General features: G+C 42.4%; 1 protein-coding gene and 1 pseudogene across 3 annotated transcripts in view; both read right to left on the minus strand.

Annotated features, from left to right (window-relative positions):
- CCNI (cyclin I) overlaps nucleotides 1-6,163 on the minus strand; it is a 30,174-nt gene extending 24,011 nt beyond the window's left edge. For all 3 annotated transcript variants that reach the window (XM_021938488.2, XM_009206904.4, XM_003898727.5), the window contains exon 1: nucleotides 4,407-6,163. In XM_021938488.2, coding sequence (XP_021794180.1) covers nucleotides 4,407-4,478 — 72 coding nt within the window. In that variant the 5' untranslated portion in view covers nucleotides 4,479-6,163. The remainder of the gene's footprint in view (nucleotides 1-4,406) is intronic.
- A 5,115-nt stretch (nucleotides 6,164-11,278) lies between these two features.
- LOC108585934 lies at nucleotides 11,279-12,036 on the minus strand (annotated as a pseudogene).
- Between the last annotated feature and the right edge of the window lie 3,463 nt (nucleotides 12,037-15,499).

Consider the following 15,499-nt stretch of genomic DNA (forward strand, 5'->3'; position numbering starts at 1 on the left):
GTTCCTAAAGCAAGACAGAAGCAAGGAAATATTAAATATTAAAATGGAAATTAATGAAGTAGAGAATACAAAAACAGCAGTGAAAAGTCAATGAAACCAGAAGCTGATTCTTTGAAAAGATAAAAATGGACAAACCTTTAGCTAGCTGGACTGACCACGAAAATACAGAGGACAAATTACTAAAATCAAGACTAAAAAAAAGACATTACTACCTACCTTACAGAAACAAAAAGAATTATAAAGGAATTTTATGAACAACTGTGTGCAACTAAATTGGAAAATTTAGATGAAATGGTCCAGTTCCCAGAAATACAAAATACCAAAACTTAAGAAGTAAAAAGCTGCACTGGTGAGATTATTCCAAAAAAAAAAAAAAAAAAAACCAACAAAAACAGAAAAAGAAAGAAAGAAAGAAAAAGCTGAGTAGTTGTAAAACCAAAGATTTAAACAGTTAATTTTTTAAAGCACTGTCAAAGAAAAATCCATGCCCAGATGGCTTCACTGGCTAACTCTACCAACCATTTTCAGAAAAACTAATAACAATTCTTTACAAATTCTCCCCAACTTATTCTTTGAAGCCAGTTATTATTACCCTGCTACCAAAACCAGACAGACATCACTAGAAAACTACAGATTAGTATTTCTTCTGAATATAAATGCAAAATTTCTCAACAAAATACTAGCAAACTGAATCCAGCAATATAAAAAAAGAATTATACACCATAACCAAGTGGGATTTGTTCCAGGAATGCAAGCTTGTTTTAAGATTCAGAAACCAATGCAATACAACATTATCAATAGGAAAAAAACAAAAGAATCACTCTTTGCTCACTCTGGAGAAAGCTAACAAAGTAAAAAGAGGCATAATTTCCTTAAACTTTTAAAAATGGGACAGATAGCAGGGCATGGTGGCACCTGCTTGTGATCCCAGAACTTTGTGAGGCAGGAGGGAAGCACTCGGGGCCAGGAGTCTGAGACCAGCCTGGGCAACAGAGCGAGACCCATCTCTACCAAAAAAAAAAAAAAAATTAAATTAGCCAGGCATGATATCACATGCCTGCCCGTAGTCTCAGCTACTCAGGAGGTTCCGGTGGGAGGATTACATAAGCCCAGGAGTTTGAGGCTGCAGTCAGCTATGATTACACTACCTCACTCCAGCCTGGGTAACAAAGAGAGACCCAATCTCTAAAAAAAAAATAAATAAAATAAAATAAAAATGGGATACAAATAATTGCAAGACAAAAACAATGGCGGATACCTTTGGGGATGTTGCAGATTAAATGAGGCCACAAAAAATTGCTGCACAGGGTGGCTCATGCCTGTACTCCCAGCACTTTGGGAGGCCAAGGTAGGCGGATCACTTGAGGCCAGGAGTTGGAGACCAGCCTGGCCAACATGGTAAGACCCATCTCTACTAAAAACGCAAAAATGAGCCAGGCGTAGCGGTGCACACCTGCGGCCCCAGTCACTCGGTAGGCTGAGGCAGAAGAATCACTTGAACCCAGGAGGTGGAGGTTGCATTGAGCCGATTACGCCACTGAATTCCAACCTGGACAACAGAGGGACACTCTGTCTCAAAAAAAAAAAAAAAAAAAAAAAAGATAGAAAAGAAACTGCAATACCTGACCTTCAATTGGATCCAGTACTGGAAGGAGACAAATGGTGTAAAGGTCATTATTGGGTCAAATGAGATAACTGGGACAGATTACACAAGTCAATGTATCGATTGCTAAATTTACCGAAATTGAAAATTTTGCTGTGATTCTGTAAGAAAGTATTACTATTATTGTGAAATATTTAGCAGTAAAGGGTCATAATGTATGTTCTATATAAAGAGAGAACAAAAGACAAGACTAGTAAGACATACTATGATACAGAAAGCATGGGCTTGGGTTTTCTTTTACTGACAGTGCACAAGCCTGTTTTCTAACGTGTAAAACACATTTTGAGTTGGATTAATAAATTCTGCTAAGAAATAAAATGTAAACATTTAAAACACAATTTTACTGTTTGAATAAACAGAACTATATAGTTCTATTTTGTTACTGTATGTCTATCGTTGGTCATATCCAATTTTGCAAGCTTTTTTAGAAAAGCAGGAAATAACAAAAGACTATTTTGGTTGGCATATTCCACACACAAACTTTATGCCAGCTTCACATTTCTCCTTCCATTCTCTCAATTGCTGCTGCTTCTCCTTTCTCCACGGTTATCAAATAGCTTAATGTCTGAGGCAATAGTTTATAAAAGGCTTATTGTACAGCATAACTATTACAGATATACATACAGGGTCCCCTGCTCCTCTGAGGAAAAGTGCTGCACAGTGCTGGGTATACAATATAAACAACTTCACTAGTATCTATTATTGTATTTGCCATCATTATCATACTAATTCCATTAATAATCCTGTACTGGTGCTGACTTCTGAATCTTAGTTCCCCTTCTGAAAGGAGGGATTAATGTGGCCATACAAGAAACTGAAGTTTTACTATTCCCTCCTTGACTTTATGCACTGGAAACAATGAATTAAAGGTATTTGCGATTCCAAGTATATGCTCTTTCCTAATCTCCATGGCTGTACACACTGTTGTTTCAACTTGGTATGTCCTCTAGTTCATACTTCCCTTCCTAAAGTAGCCATCAGTCAAGACTCTCCGGATTTGTGCTGTTGTGCTCTGCCTTCCCACATCTGTACTTGGACATAATTCTACTTTTACATCTAGTTGCTTTGCGATGATTATTGGTAGACTTGCCTTTTCTAATATTGAACTATTTGATGTTGATCTCCGGAGTTGAGCATATGCCTAATAATTAGTATCTTCACTTGTAAAGAGCTTAACAAGTAAAAGCACTGAGTGCTTACTATTTGACGGCCTATTGTTCAAAGCGCCATGCCATATTAACTCATGTAACCTTCCCACAATTTAATCAAATTGTGGGAAGCCCTTTTTTTCGAGTTTTTTATTTTTATTTTTCTTACTACACCCCCATTTCAGCCATAAAGCCCATTTTAAAGACGAAGAAACATACACAGGAAGATGAATATTCTTCATTTTTAATGTATTACACAATCAACATAAAACACGGACACACTCAAGTTTCCAATTTTGACCAAGACACATGCTAAGTTCCATTTTAACCTACTAGGATGTCACATTACCACATAAACTATCTGTAACTGCAGATCGTCTTTCCTGAACTTTAGTCGGCCCTTCATCGGTATCAAGAAATTTCTAGTCCAGGGGCTCAGAATCTCTCGGAGATTCTCTGGTCCCAGACTAGCCAATCTAAATCTATTCCGTCCATTATTTCTTAATCTATTTGTCCAATCCTTTCTATTTCATCTGCCACAAATGACCTGGAAAAGCTAGAAGCAGATAACACTGTTATTTTAACAAACTCATTTTCAGGACAGATACCACACAGCAGAGAGTTAGGCTTAATTCTGGTTACCGGGTTTTAGCCGTGTTGCCTAAGGAGAAAATTACTTAATCTTGAGGCGTCTCAGTTTTCCTCATCTGTAAGATGAGGCTCCTACTACCAGCCTTGGGAGGATTAAATGAATTGCAAGCCGTTTAGGAGAATGCCTGGCAGATAATCAGCCTCATCAAGTGTTGTTATTTAACGTCATTACCGTAACACCCTGCTGCTCTAAGTCGAGTGGCTCGCCATTGACAGAATAAAACATAAATATTTTAGTTCAAACCCCTTCAGAGTCTGAATCCATCCTACCTCCCGAAACACATTCCACTGTTTTGCTACCCAAATGTCAACTTCTGCCAAAAGGATCTGCAACGCAACCTCCTAGCTCCAGCAGAGGCCTCTTTGTCCTCCTTTCAAATTTCAGTTATTTAATCGAGCCTTTAGGGTACAACTCAAATCTCACCTCCTCCGGATTCCCACCACCCACCCGCACCAAGCCCTGGGTAACGTTGCCCTCCCCCGAATTTCACAGCACCGCAGGTTCACCCCATTCATTTGGCATTCACTCCGCTGTGCAAAGTTAGTAATCTTCCTGGTGTCCCAGCAGGATCGTTCAACCTGAGGGTGGGGGTGTGTCCCCTTCTTTGTGTATTAACACAGGCTCGTAAAGCCTCCAACACGCACTACAGAGTAGCTAATTTGCCGCTGCCACAAAAAGAGTTACTCGCCGATAGAAAAATTGGCCCGAAAAGGAACACAGTAGCGCTGTTTTCAACTGGGCAGGTGCCGGGTCGGTTTGGGCCGGAGAGGACGAAGAGGGCTGCCCCGAGGTTCCCCGGGCTGGGGGATGCGGGAAGGCGGGTCTCCAGCGAGCAGCGCGCGGCCACGGGCGCTGCCAATGGGGCAGCGCGGGGGCAGCAGCGAGGCCCCAGCGCGTAAGCCGGCCGCGGAGACGCGTCGAGCCCCCCGCCCCCGCCCCTCACCTTCTCCTCCTCTTCCTCCTCCTCCTCCTCCCCGGCTGAGCTGTAGGCCTCACAGTGGTGACGCGGGGTCATCCGGGGGCCCGTTACCACCTCATTCTCATCGGCGCGCGGCGGCGGTGCGCGCGGGACGACGGGGCCGATTGAGGAGGGAGAAGAGGGGGAAGCGGGTCGGGGGGCGCCGGCGCTGGCGCTCGAGCGGGACGCACGGCTGCGGGCGCTGGGTCGGTCAGCGAATTAGTTCCATGATGACCCCCGGCCTGAGGCCGCCGCCGCTCGAGCTTGGGTGGGGAGGGGGCTCCCTCTCGCCATAGGGCGGCGGGGGCCGGGGAGAGGCGGGGGGGTGAGACCGGCTCTGCCCCTGCCCGGGGAAAGCGCCTCCGAGAGGAAATGGTGAAAGGGGGGGAGGGGGAAAAGAAAAGAAAAAAAAAAAAAGAAAGGGGAAAGGGGGGAAAAAAAATAAGAAAAAGCGAGACAGAGGCGCTGCCGCGTCCGCTCGCGGGGAAGGCTGGGGAGGGAGGGGAAAGAAGGAAGAAGTGCCGGCTTCCTCGGCTCCGCCCTCGCGGACCGATTCCTAGACTCGCCTACTCCTTGTAAACAACACGGAATTGGTCTTTCACCCTTCCTCTTCCCTCCCTCCGCCTTTCTGGTGCAACGAAAGTACAGAGAAGTCCGGCCGAAAGGAGACGGGCTGGGGAAGTCGTTGACACTGGGATGGAAAGAGGGAGGACATTTTCTGGGGGCTAAGAAAATCCGTGGACTCATTTTCCTTGAAGGAGCGGAAGGGTTGTTTGCAGACTGCACGGTGACGTCAGCGTCTCCCGACCCCATGGAGGAGGCGTGTGGTGGCCGGGGAGTGTGCTGCGCATGCGCCTGGGGAAGAAAGAGGCTGCCGATCGCTGCGCTTGGGGGAAGGTAGCTCGCGATCGGCTCCTCTGGTCCAGCGTTAGGGTAGCTTGGTTTTATCTATCCCTACTCGTCTCCAGCGTCTTAGAATGATTCACTGGAAAGGGGATACTGTTCTCTTGGGTGGAGATCTTGCAAATTTGTTGACCTGGCAAAATATTATGTGTTCTCTTACCATTGACGTGTAAATAGAATTGCGGTTTTTCTCGCTGCCACATCGTGTGGGTGGAGGGAGATTCTAAAGGGTTTTAGAAATCGGAAAATGAGGGAGAATCAAATGATGGGTGCTTAAGGCCTCTGTGAAAAACTATAAACTATGCTGCTGACGGGGAGGAACCTGTTTGGCAATGCGCCAATTGGATTTTATCCACTTAACCAACACGTCTGGGTATTTCAGAATAGGTTTTATTACCAGGTACTTAACGAGTGTTAAGTACATAAATGGGTTTTATTTGGGGTTCTGTTACTACAAAGGGTAACTTTTTGCTATTTTAATTGATTTAATTATTTAAAGCTATGTAGTATTACAGAAAGTTTTGAAAGAGGAAGAGCTAGATCTCCATTTATAGAAGTCCCGTTTTTTTTCCATTTCTGTCTTTCATATACTTGTTTTAATTGTCAGTGAAAAAATATGTATTGAGCTTATTTAGTGGCCAGACTCTCAGCAAACTGGAAGTAGCCCAGACAGACATAGCTCCTGCCTTCATGGAGTTTACAGTCCAAACAGAGGATAACCATTGAGCTATCAGTATGTAAAATTACCAAGTGCATTTATTTGTTCACTTGTACATGTATCCCCTCTCTAGAATATAAGGTCGCAAGTGGCAGGGATCTTGCATGTTTTGTTTCACCCTGTATCCCTGCATATAAAAGGCTCAATATTTGACCAAGTAAACAATTCTAGTATCAAAACCATTAAGATGGAAAATCTCCGGCTGCTATGGAAACACTTGCCTTTCTCCTGGTTTGGGATATCAGAGGGTTTTCTGAAGAAGTGACATTTAAGATGAGACTTGAAACCACTGGGCAAAGAATGATACAAGCAGAGGAAGCTATGTGAAAAGGCTCCGAAGCTGAGACGTTTCTAAGAATCTCTGAAAGCTAGTGTGGTTGGCCCTCAGACAACTGAGGCAGGATGTGGAAGCAGAGGACAGATGCCATAGAACAGAAGAAGGAATGGGAAGTCCCATGGGAAGCCCTAGGAGGATTTCAAGTGGGTTGTATCCTTTTTTTTTTTTTTCTTTTTTTCACTTCATGTAGCCTATTATTATTTGGTCTTCATTCAACAAAGCCACCATTTTTCTGCATGTTTCTCTTGAGAGTGTAGCATTTCTGCATAATACTATTGAGAGTGTAACATAATTCCGTTGTTAGACCATGAAATTGCTTCTGATTTTCACTCCAATAAAAGTAATGCAAATTCCACTCTTAAATATATATCCAAGAGAAATGAAAATACTTGTCCATGCAAAAACGTTTTTACAAATGTTAGCATTATTCATAATAGCCAAAGATGAAACAACCTAAATGTTAATCAGCTGGCGAACGTATAAATCAAATGTGATACATCTATATACAATGGAATTTTTATTTTTAAGAGATGGGGTCTAGCTCCGTGACGCAGGTTTGGGTGCCATGAGACTTGCTATGTTGTCCAGACTGGTCTCAAACTCCTGGCCTCTAGCAATCCTCCCTCCTCAGCCTCAAAGTGCTGGCATTACAAGCATGAGCCATCACACCCGACCTATACAATGGAATCTTATTGGGCCATAAAAAGAAAATACTAATACGTGCTGTAACATACATAACCTTTGAAGGCAGTATGCTAAATGAAAGAAGCCAGTCACAAAAGACCACATATTATTTGATTCCATTTATATGAATGTCCAGAATAGGCAAATATATACAGACAGAAAGTAAGGAAGTGGTTGCTTAGGGCTAGGGGTAGGCATGGAATTAGGGGATGATAGTGAAATGATATGGGGGTTTCTTTTTTTCTTTTTTCTTTTTTTTGGAAAGAGGGTCTTGCTTTGTCACCCAGGCTGCAGGCTGGAGTGCAATGGCGTGAACATGGCTCACCGTAGCTTGACCTCCAGGATCAAGCAATCCTCCTGCCTCAGCCTCCTGTGTAGCTGGAACCACAGGTGCATGCCTCCGTGCCCAACTAGTTTTTTGAAAGTTTCTTTTCGAGGTGAGAAAAATGTTCCGAGATTGATTGTGTTGATGGTTGCACAACTCTGAATATTCAGGTTGAGTATTATCCAAAATATTTGAGACCAGAAATATTTTGAATTTTAGACTTTTTTTTTTCAGATTTGGAAATGTTTGCATTAAATTATGTACTTACTGGTTGAGCAACCTAGTCTGAAAATCCAGAATGAGCTTTCCTTTGAGTGTCATGTTGGCACTCAAAAGGTTTTGGATTTTGGAGCATTTCAGATTTTTGTATTAGGGACACACAACCTGTACTAAAAACCATTGAATTGTACACTTTAAATGTGTTACTTCTATGTTGTTTGAATTATATAATAATAAAGCTGCTACCCAAAAAATGAAAAAGAAAAATAATTCAGTTAACATCTTCATAACCTCTTTGGGGCTATTCCTAGGTCCAACAATATTATGTTTTTATGGCTTTTACTGAATACCAGTTGTCAGTTGCAGGCAGAAGGTTAAACCAATTAAAATGTTACCAGGAGTCTTTAAGAGCTCCCGTTTAATTATATACTTATCCTTATTAAAACTATCTTACCGCCTATGAGATTGCCAGTGACAATTTAATCTACATTACTATAAATATAATTAGAAGTAATTAATAGGCGGGTAAGCAGTTGCAGTTGTCTGAACAAAAAATATGGATATTTTCTTTTTTTCCTTTTTTTTTTTTCTTTGAGACAAGGTCTCGCCCTGTCACCCAGGCTGGAGTGCAGTGGTGCGATCTCACCTCACTGCAGCCTCAACTTCCTAGGCTCAAGCAATCCTTCCACCTCAGACTTCTAAGTAGCTGGGAATACAGGTGTGCACCACCATGCCCAGCCAACTTTTGTATTTCTTGTAGAGACAGAGTTTTGTCACGTTGCCCAGGCTTTGGATGCCAGAGCTCGAGCAATCCACCTGCCTCAGCCTCCCAAAGTGCTGGGATGACATGCATGAGCCACTGTGCACAGCCAGTATGGACATTCTTGTTCTTCAGTATTCACTTGTAAGACCTTACTTTAATTCACTTTTTTTTTTTGAGACAGAGTCTCGCTCTTATCACCCAGGCTGGAGTGCAATGGTGCAATCTCAGTTCACTGCAACCTCCTGGGTTTAAGCAGTTCTTCTGCCTCACCCTCCTGAGTAGCTGGGATTACAGGCGCACGCCACCACGCCTGGCTAATTTTTGTATTTTTAGTAGAGACGGTTTCGCCATGTTGGCCAGGCTGGTCTCAAACTCCTAACCTCAGCTAATCTGCCTGCCTTGGCCTTCCAAAGTGCTGGGATTACAGACTTGAGCCACTGTGGCTGGCCATATTTTTTTAATAACTAATAATTGTTTTTACAATGAATTGTAGTTGTAAAAATCAAAAGTTTATGAAATTCCCCAAGAAAATAAATAGGACATATAAAGAAAACATATTATCTGTGTATTGGTAAATAATTTCTATTTAGTAATTCTAAATAGTCAAGTTAGACTACCATTCTACACGGCATTTCTAGGTGTGGTAGTTCATGCCTGTAATCGCTTTGGGAGGCCAAGGAGAGGATCATTAAGCCCAGGAGTTTGCACTAGCCTAGGAAACACAGAAAGACCCTGCCTCTGGAGGAAAAAAAAAAGGAGAGAATAACTAATACATGTTGATCACTCACTGTGTACCAAACGTTACACTAAGCATTTTTATTGCATTCTTTTGTGTTTATCCCCACAGCACTCCTCTATAGTAGGTATTTTTGTTGTTCCTATTTTACAAAAGATAAAGAGGTAACGTAAATCCCAATATTGGTTGCATAGCTTAGAGGGGCACAGCTGGGATTCAAACTCAGCTTGACTGTCTCCAAAGTGTGGTATGCTTTCAGTCACTACTCTTTACTGCCTCTGCCTTGGAAGTTTCTGGCTTGCACTAAATTTTAGGACAAAAATAGTCACCTTATGGTGATTTTTGGCTTATGTTTAATCTTAAAACACATATTTTTAAAAATCTAATGTGCAGTTGTTATTTGTGTGTCCAAAGAGTAGATTTTTACTGGAAAAGGGTTTCAGACTTGTTTTGAGGAGCAGAGTAAGGAAGCAGGTGAGAAACAGCTATCAGAATAAAGGCAGTGGGCAAGTAGGATGCCTCATGCCTGTAATCACAGCACTTTGGGAGGCTGAGGCGGGCGGATCACTTGAGGCCAGAAGTTTGAGACCAGCCTGGCCAACATGGTGAAACCCCGTCTCTACTAAAAGTACAAAAAGTTAGCCGGGCATGGTGGTGTGTGCCTGTAATCCCAGCTACTCTGGAGGCTAAGTCAGGAGAATCGTTTGAACCTGGGAGGCGGAGGTTGCAATGAACTGAGATAGCGCCACTACACTCCAGCATTGGTGACAGAGTGAGACCCTGTCTCAAAAAAAAAAAAAAAAGAAGAAGTATAAAGACTGTGTTCTGTAATGCAAAATAGTGTGAAGTGAGACCTCTTCAGAAGTCTAGGAAAATGGAAGGGAATCAAATTGATGGCCAGGAAGTGGTTCGCTATCATTAAATATTTCTAGAAATACTGCCTACATTTCTAGGAGTAAAGAAAGCAAGGCTATTTCATGTTTAATGACAAAAGCTTCTAGTCTCCTTTGTCCTAAATGAAATTTTTAGATAATGTTTCCACAAGACAATTTATGAAGGTACTATCTTGTAGGAGAGATATTAAAGCCTACAGGAACAAAAGAAATTATTTACTGTCATAATCACTTAGCATCTGCCCACACTTTAGAATTCTTTTAACAGCTTCTAAAATATTTTTCATTTATCTATACAGGGATAGAATGTAAGAGGAGTAAACGCCCCAAACTAACTTAGTGTCAAGATACCAGGAGGAAAAAAAAAAAAGTCCCCATTCACCAAATAATATAAAGAACTCCTCCTTAATATTAAGTGGGGAAAGTGCTCAGAGGGAATAAGTCAAGGAAGCCTCAAGCTGCCTTTTTTTTTTTTTTTTTTTGCGGAGACAAGTGAACATTTATTTTTGTGCCTTTCTTCCTATGTGTATTTCAAGTCTTTTTCAAAACAAGGCCCCAGGAATCTCCAGATTCACTTGTGTCCCTGGGCTTGGTCAACTGCTGCAGGAGTCTTAGGGAACCTTGTACGAACGCTAGACATTAAACCCTAGAATAGAAAACATTACCAACATTAAACCCTAGAATAGAAAATGCAACAAAAGCAGGACTCCTTCTTCCATGGAATGTGCTGATTTCAGACAAGGCAGAAGCCAATGTAGGAAAGACTGAAATTTTTTTTTGGAACTGGACTGTGATGAGAGGTGCTTGCCATGAACATAAGCTACTCTCTTGTCTTTTTTTTTTTTTTGAGACAGAGTTTCACTCTTGTTGCCCAGGCTGGAGTGCAATGGCGTGATCTCGGCTCACTGCAACCTCTTCCTCCCGGGTTCAAGCGATTATCCTGCCTCAGCCTTCTGAGTAGCTAGGATTACAGGTATGTGCCATCGTGCCTGGCTAATTTTTGTATTTTTAGTAGTAACGGGGTTTATCCATGTTGGTCAGGCTGATCTCAAACTCCCGACCTCAGGTGATCCTCCTGCCTCAGCCTTGCAAGGTGCTGGGACTACAGGTGTGAACCACTGTTCCCGGCCAGCTACTGTCTTTGACCCTTCCTTTCCAGTATTTGAAGATAAGGCAGGAAATAATCTTCTCTGAAGATATTTGATAAAAATTTCCAAAAAAACAAAAACACATGCTTCCACTTCATTGACAAAAATTTACTGCAGTTTGGCACCTGGGTCTAGTTCAGCTGGCGGATGAGCTGATCAGTGCATTCACCCTGATAGCCAGGTGTGCCCAGCTCCTTGAGGAAGCCCACTCTATTTTTTGTAACATGACAGGCCACTGAGTGGTGGAAAGGGCTCAAGAACCATGAGATCTCCTGGAAATGCTTCCCTGGGAAGGCAGTTTCATGAATGAGATCTTCCAAGCATATGACACCAAACTTCCCCAAGTGCTCCTCAATCACTGTGTTTTCTGTCAGAGAGATGGTCTTATTCTTGACCTTGGCTTGTCCACGTTTCAAAATTCAAAATTCCTGGACTCCAGATTTGGAAATCCCTAGGTCACATAAGGTTCCACTATACGCAGCATTTTTAGGTTCTGGGGGGTGGCTTTTACAAAGACACCATTAAAAATTGTCTTTAGGTGAAGTCTTGCAGTGGTTCTCTGCACTAGTAAACTCATGCCATCAATCCTTTCGATGCGCACAGCAAAGGCCAAAGAATGTTTATCTGGCAATCCCAAGGCGTGCGGTTTCGCTTCTAGTGGTCTAAGATGCACCTTGTCATGTTTCTGCCGCCAGGAATCATGTTGGAATGATTCCAGTCACTTAGACCTGAGCCCTTTTCCTTTCCTCTGCTCGTTCTTTGCCAAAAGTGCCTGCTTTGCCTGGGTGGCTTTGAGGGCTTGATAAGCCTTCCCCTTTTTCAGGAGATTTTCTGGAGCCAAAGGGATTTTTCTTTGCCCTTGCTTCACCATCTTTCTAGTGGTGCAGCTACTGATCTTGCACAACGCCACCACATGGCGAAGACAGCACTCGCTCTGTTCACTTGACCATAGAGACATCAGTTCTAGCTCACACTGGAGGACCCAGAGAGCCAGCCTCCACTTAGCAGCAGTGAGCCACTGAGGTCCTGCTAACCCTGATTCTTGCCAAAAGTTGCAGCGCTTCCAAGCTTTTTAGAGCCTGTGTCATTTTCAAAACCCAGCCCTTTTCTTGTAAGTTAGTGTCATCACACTGGCAGTTTGGCTGTGGACAATAAAGTGCTTCCCACAATGCACCTACAACTTCCGCTCTAGCCACGGTGCCGCACTTCCAGCGTGGCTCTGCTGCCGCCTCAAGCTGCTTTCTAAACTTTGGCCAACATGCAATATAAACTGGCTTTAGGTTTCTCATATTTAGGGAGTGATTTAGAAAAGTCTCACCAGAAGGGATCATTGGTTTCATGCTTCATTAAGAGGAGCCATGGAGATCAAATAGCAACCACCTATTTGAAAGTTGTATCTCAAAAGACTTCAGTAGAAAGATTTGCCAAGGAAAAGAGTCAAAGTCTGTAAAACATTAGAAGAGATTTATTCTGATCCAAACAGGAGTGACCAGTGGCCCAAGACGCAGTCTTAAGAGGTCCTAAGAACATGTGCCTAGGATGGTAGCTTGGATTTATGCAATTTAGGGAGACATAAGGCGTCAATACATGTAGGATGTACATTCGTCTGTCCAGAAAGGTGGGACAACTGGAAACAGGGAGGGTGGAGAGTGAGGGTGTTCCAGGTAATAAGTGGATTCAAGGATTTTCTTTTCTTTCTCTGTCTCTCTTTTTCTTTTTCTTCCTTCGTTTCCTTTTTTCTTTTTTTGAGACAGAGTCTCACTCAGTCGCCCAGGCTGGAGTGCAGTGGCACGATGACAGCCTCACTGCAACCTCTACCTCCCAGGCTTAAGTGATTTTCAGTTTTCCTGCCTCAGCCTCCTGAGTAGCTGGGATTACAGGCGTGTGCCATCACGCCCAACTAATTTTCATATTTTTTTTAGTAGAGACAGGGTTTTACCATGTTGGCCTGGCTGGTCTCAAACTCTTGGCCTGGTTGCTCCAGCCTCCCAAAGTGCTGGGATTAAAAGCTTGAGCCACCACACAGCCAATTCAAGGATTTTTCAATGGGCAATTAGTTGAAAAAGTTAAATTGTTGTCTAAAGACCTAGAATCAGTAGAAATGAATGTCTGGGTTAAGATAAGGGGTTGTGGACACCAAGGTTCCCATTATGAGGCAAAGCCTGCAGGCAGCAGGCTTCAGAGAGAACAGTCTGCAAGTGTTTCTTATTAGATTTTAGAAAGTGCAAGACTTCTGTTGATTTTCTCCTGGATTAGGAAAAAATCCTGGAAAGGAAAGGGGATGCTCTAGAGAATGTAGATTTTCCCCACAAGAGACAGCTTTGCCGGGCTGTTTCTAGATATGGCAAAGAAACATGTTTGGGATTAAAATATTTTTATTTCCCTCTTTGTCTGTCATGTGATGTTATGCCAGTCAGGTTGGAAAGCAATCCATGTTATCTGGTGTTAAATAAAACCCCTCTAATGAACTTTATGGTTTATAGGGCGTGACTCCCCAGGCCCCTTACATAGGAATTTGGGCAAGAGAAGAAAAAGGTCAGAGTTTAGTTCTCACATTTTATTTAATTATTTTTATTTGGGAGAAAAATACATCATTAAAACAATGTGTCATTTTACTCTTTTCCAGAACTGTTTTGAATTGTCAAAGGACAAAGTTACAGCAAATTTAAACACCTCAGCTGGCTTTATTGAAATTCTAGAATCAGGCAACCCTTATTTTATTATTTATTATTTATTCTATAAAATACAATTTAAGTGTTCCAGTGAGCTGAGCGGAAGAGTTTGGCTTTATAGGCAGAGGAGGACTGAAGCAGAAACAAAGAAAGAACGGTCATTTCAAAGTCACTTTCCTTGTAAAGCAGAGACAGAGAGAACAATAGAAAAATGACTGGTTAACATCAAGTTATTTGGGGTTAAGGATTACAACAGAGGGAATTTTCTTGGGAGTGGTGGAATGCTGTAGTCCCAGCTACTTGGGAGGCTAAGGCAGGAGGATTCCTTGAGTTCAGGAGATCAAGGTCAGTCTGGGGAAGGTAATGAAACACATCTCTTAAAAAATAAATATGAAAATAAAAAACTAAACCAGGGAGGACTTTATTATCATGCAGATTAAAACTGACCTATTTGGGAGATTAACTGTTACCTCTCCTGATTTCTCAGATAACAACTTAGTTTGGTGACATGAAACTTCAGCATGGGTGACTGTTTTGATTTTCAGTCTAGTCCCTTGAGGCGTAGTGCAGGAGCTTAGTCCAAAACAATGGCCTCCTATAATTTTTATTTAACAGAATCAGGAACCACCAAATTTAGTATGTAATCAGACTATCAACACACTCTTATCAAGCACTTGCAGGGGAAGATGTGTAGAGAAGGGTAAAAATCCTCCAAGTTTTATTTTAGTGTCCTCACACATGTTTACTATAATACTTATTTCTTCTCAGTAAAGGAAAAGAATTATGTTTTGGGAGTCAATTTAAATTATCCACAATCAAGCCAGGAGCAGTGGCTCATGCCTGTAATCCCAGCACTTTGGGAGGCCAAGGCAGAAGGATTGTTTGAGCTCAGGAGTTGGAGACCAACCTGGGCCACATGGTGAAACCTCGTCTCTACCAAAAATACAAAAAATTAGCTGGGTGTGGTGGTGCGTGCCTGTGGTCCCAGCTACTGGGGGGCGCTGAGGTGGCTGAGGTGGGAGGATCACTTGAACCTGGGAGGTAGAGGTTGCAGTGAGCAGAGATCTCGCCACTGCACTCTAGCATGGGTGACAGAGTGAGACTCGTCTCGAAGTAAATAAATAAATAAATAAATAATCCATAATCAGGGTTTCTAAGACTGCATTCTTGAAAAACTAAGCTGCCTTTATTATGAGATAGTGATTTAACAAATATTTGAGTCCCAGTAGCATACTGGGTTAGGCACTAAAAGAGATTCTAAGGTGAATGAAATATAGACCTGCTAATAAGAAACATAATTATTCATTCTTTAATTCAGCAACATTTGCTAGCCATGTGACCTTGAGGCAAGTTACTCAGCATTTTTTTTTTTTTTTTTTTTTGAGACAGGGTCTCGCTCTGTCACCCAGCTTGGAATGCAGTGGCACAATCATAGCTCACTGCAGTCTTAACCTCCCGGGTTCAAGTGATCCTCCCACCTCAGCCTCTGGAGTAGCTGGGACTATAGGTGTGTGCCACCATGTCCGGATAATTTTTGTATTTTTGGTAGAGACGAGTTTCACCATGTTGCCCCAGCTAATCTCAAACTCCTGGGCTCAAGGGATCCACCCACTTTGGCCTCCCAAAATGTTAGGATTACAGGCCTACTATGGCCTACTCAGCTTTCTATAATTGGACCTG

This window comes from Papio anubis, chromosome 3 (assembly GCF_008728515.1).
Source record: "Papio anubis isolate 15944 chromosome 3, Panubis1.0, whole genome shotgun sequence".
Lineage (NCBI taxonomy): Eukaryota > Metazoa > Chordata > Mammalia > Primates > Cercopithecidae > Papio > Papio anubis.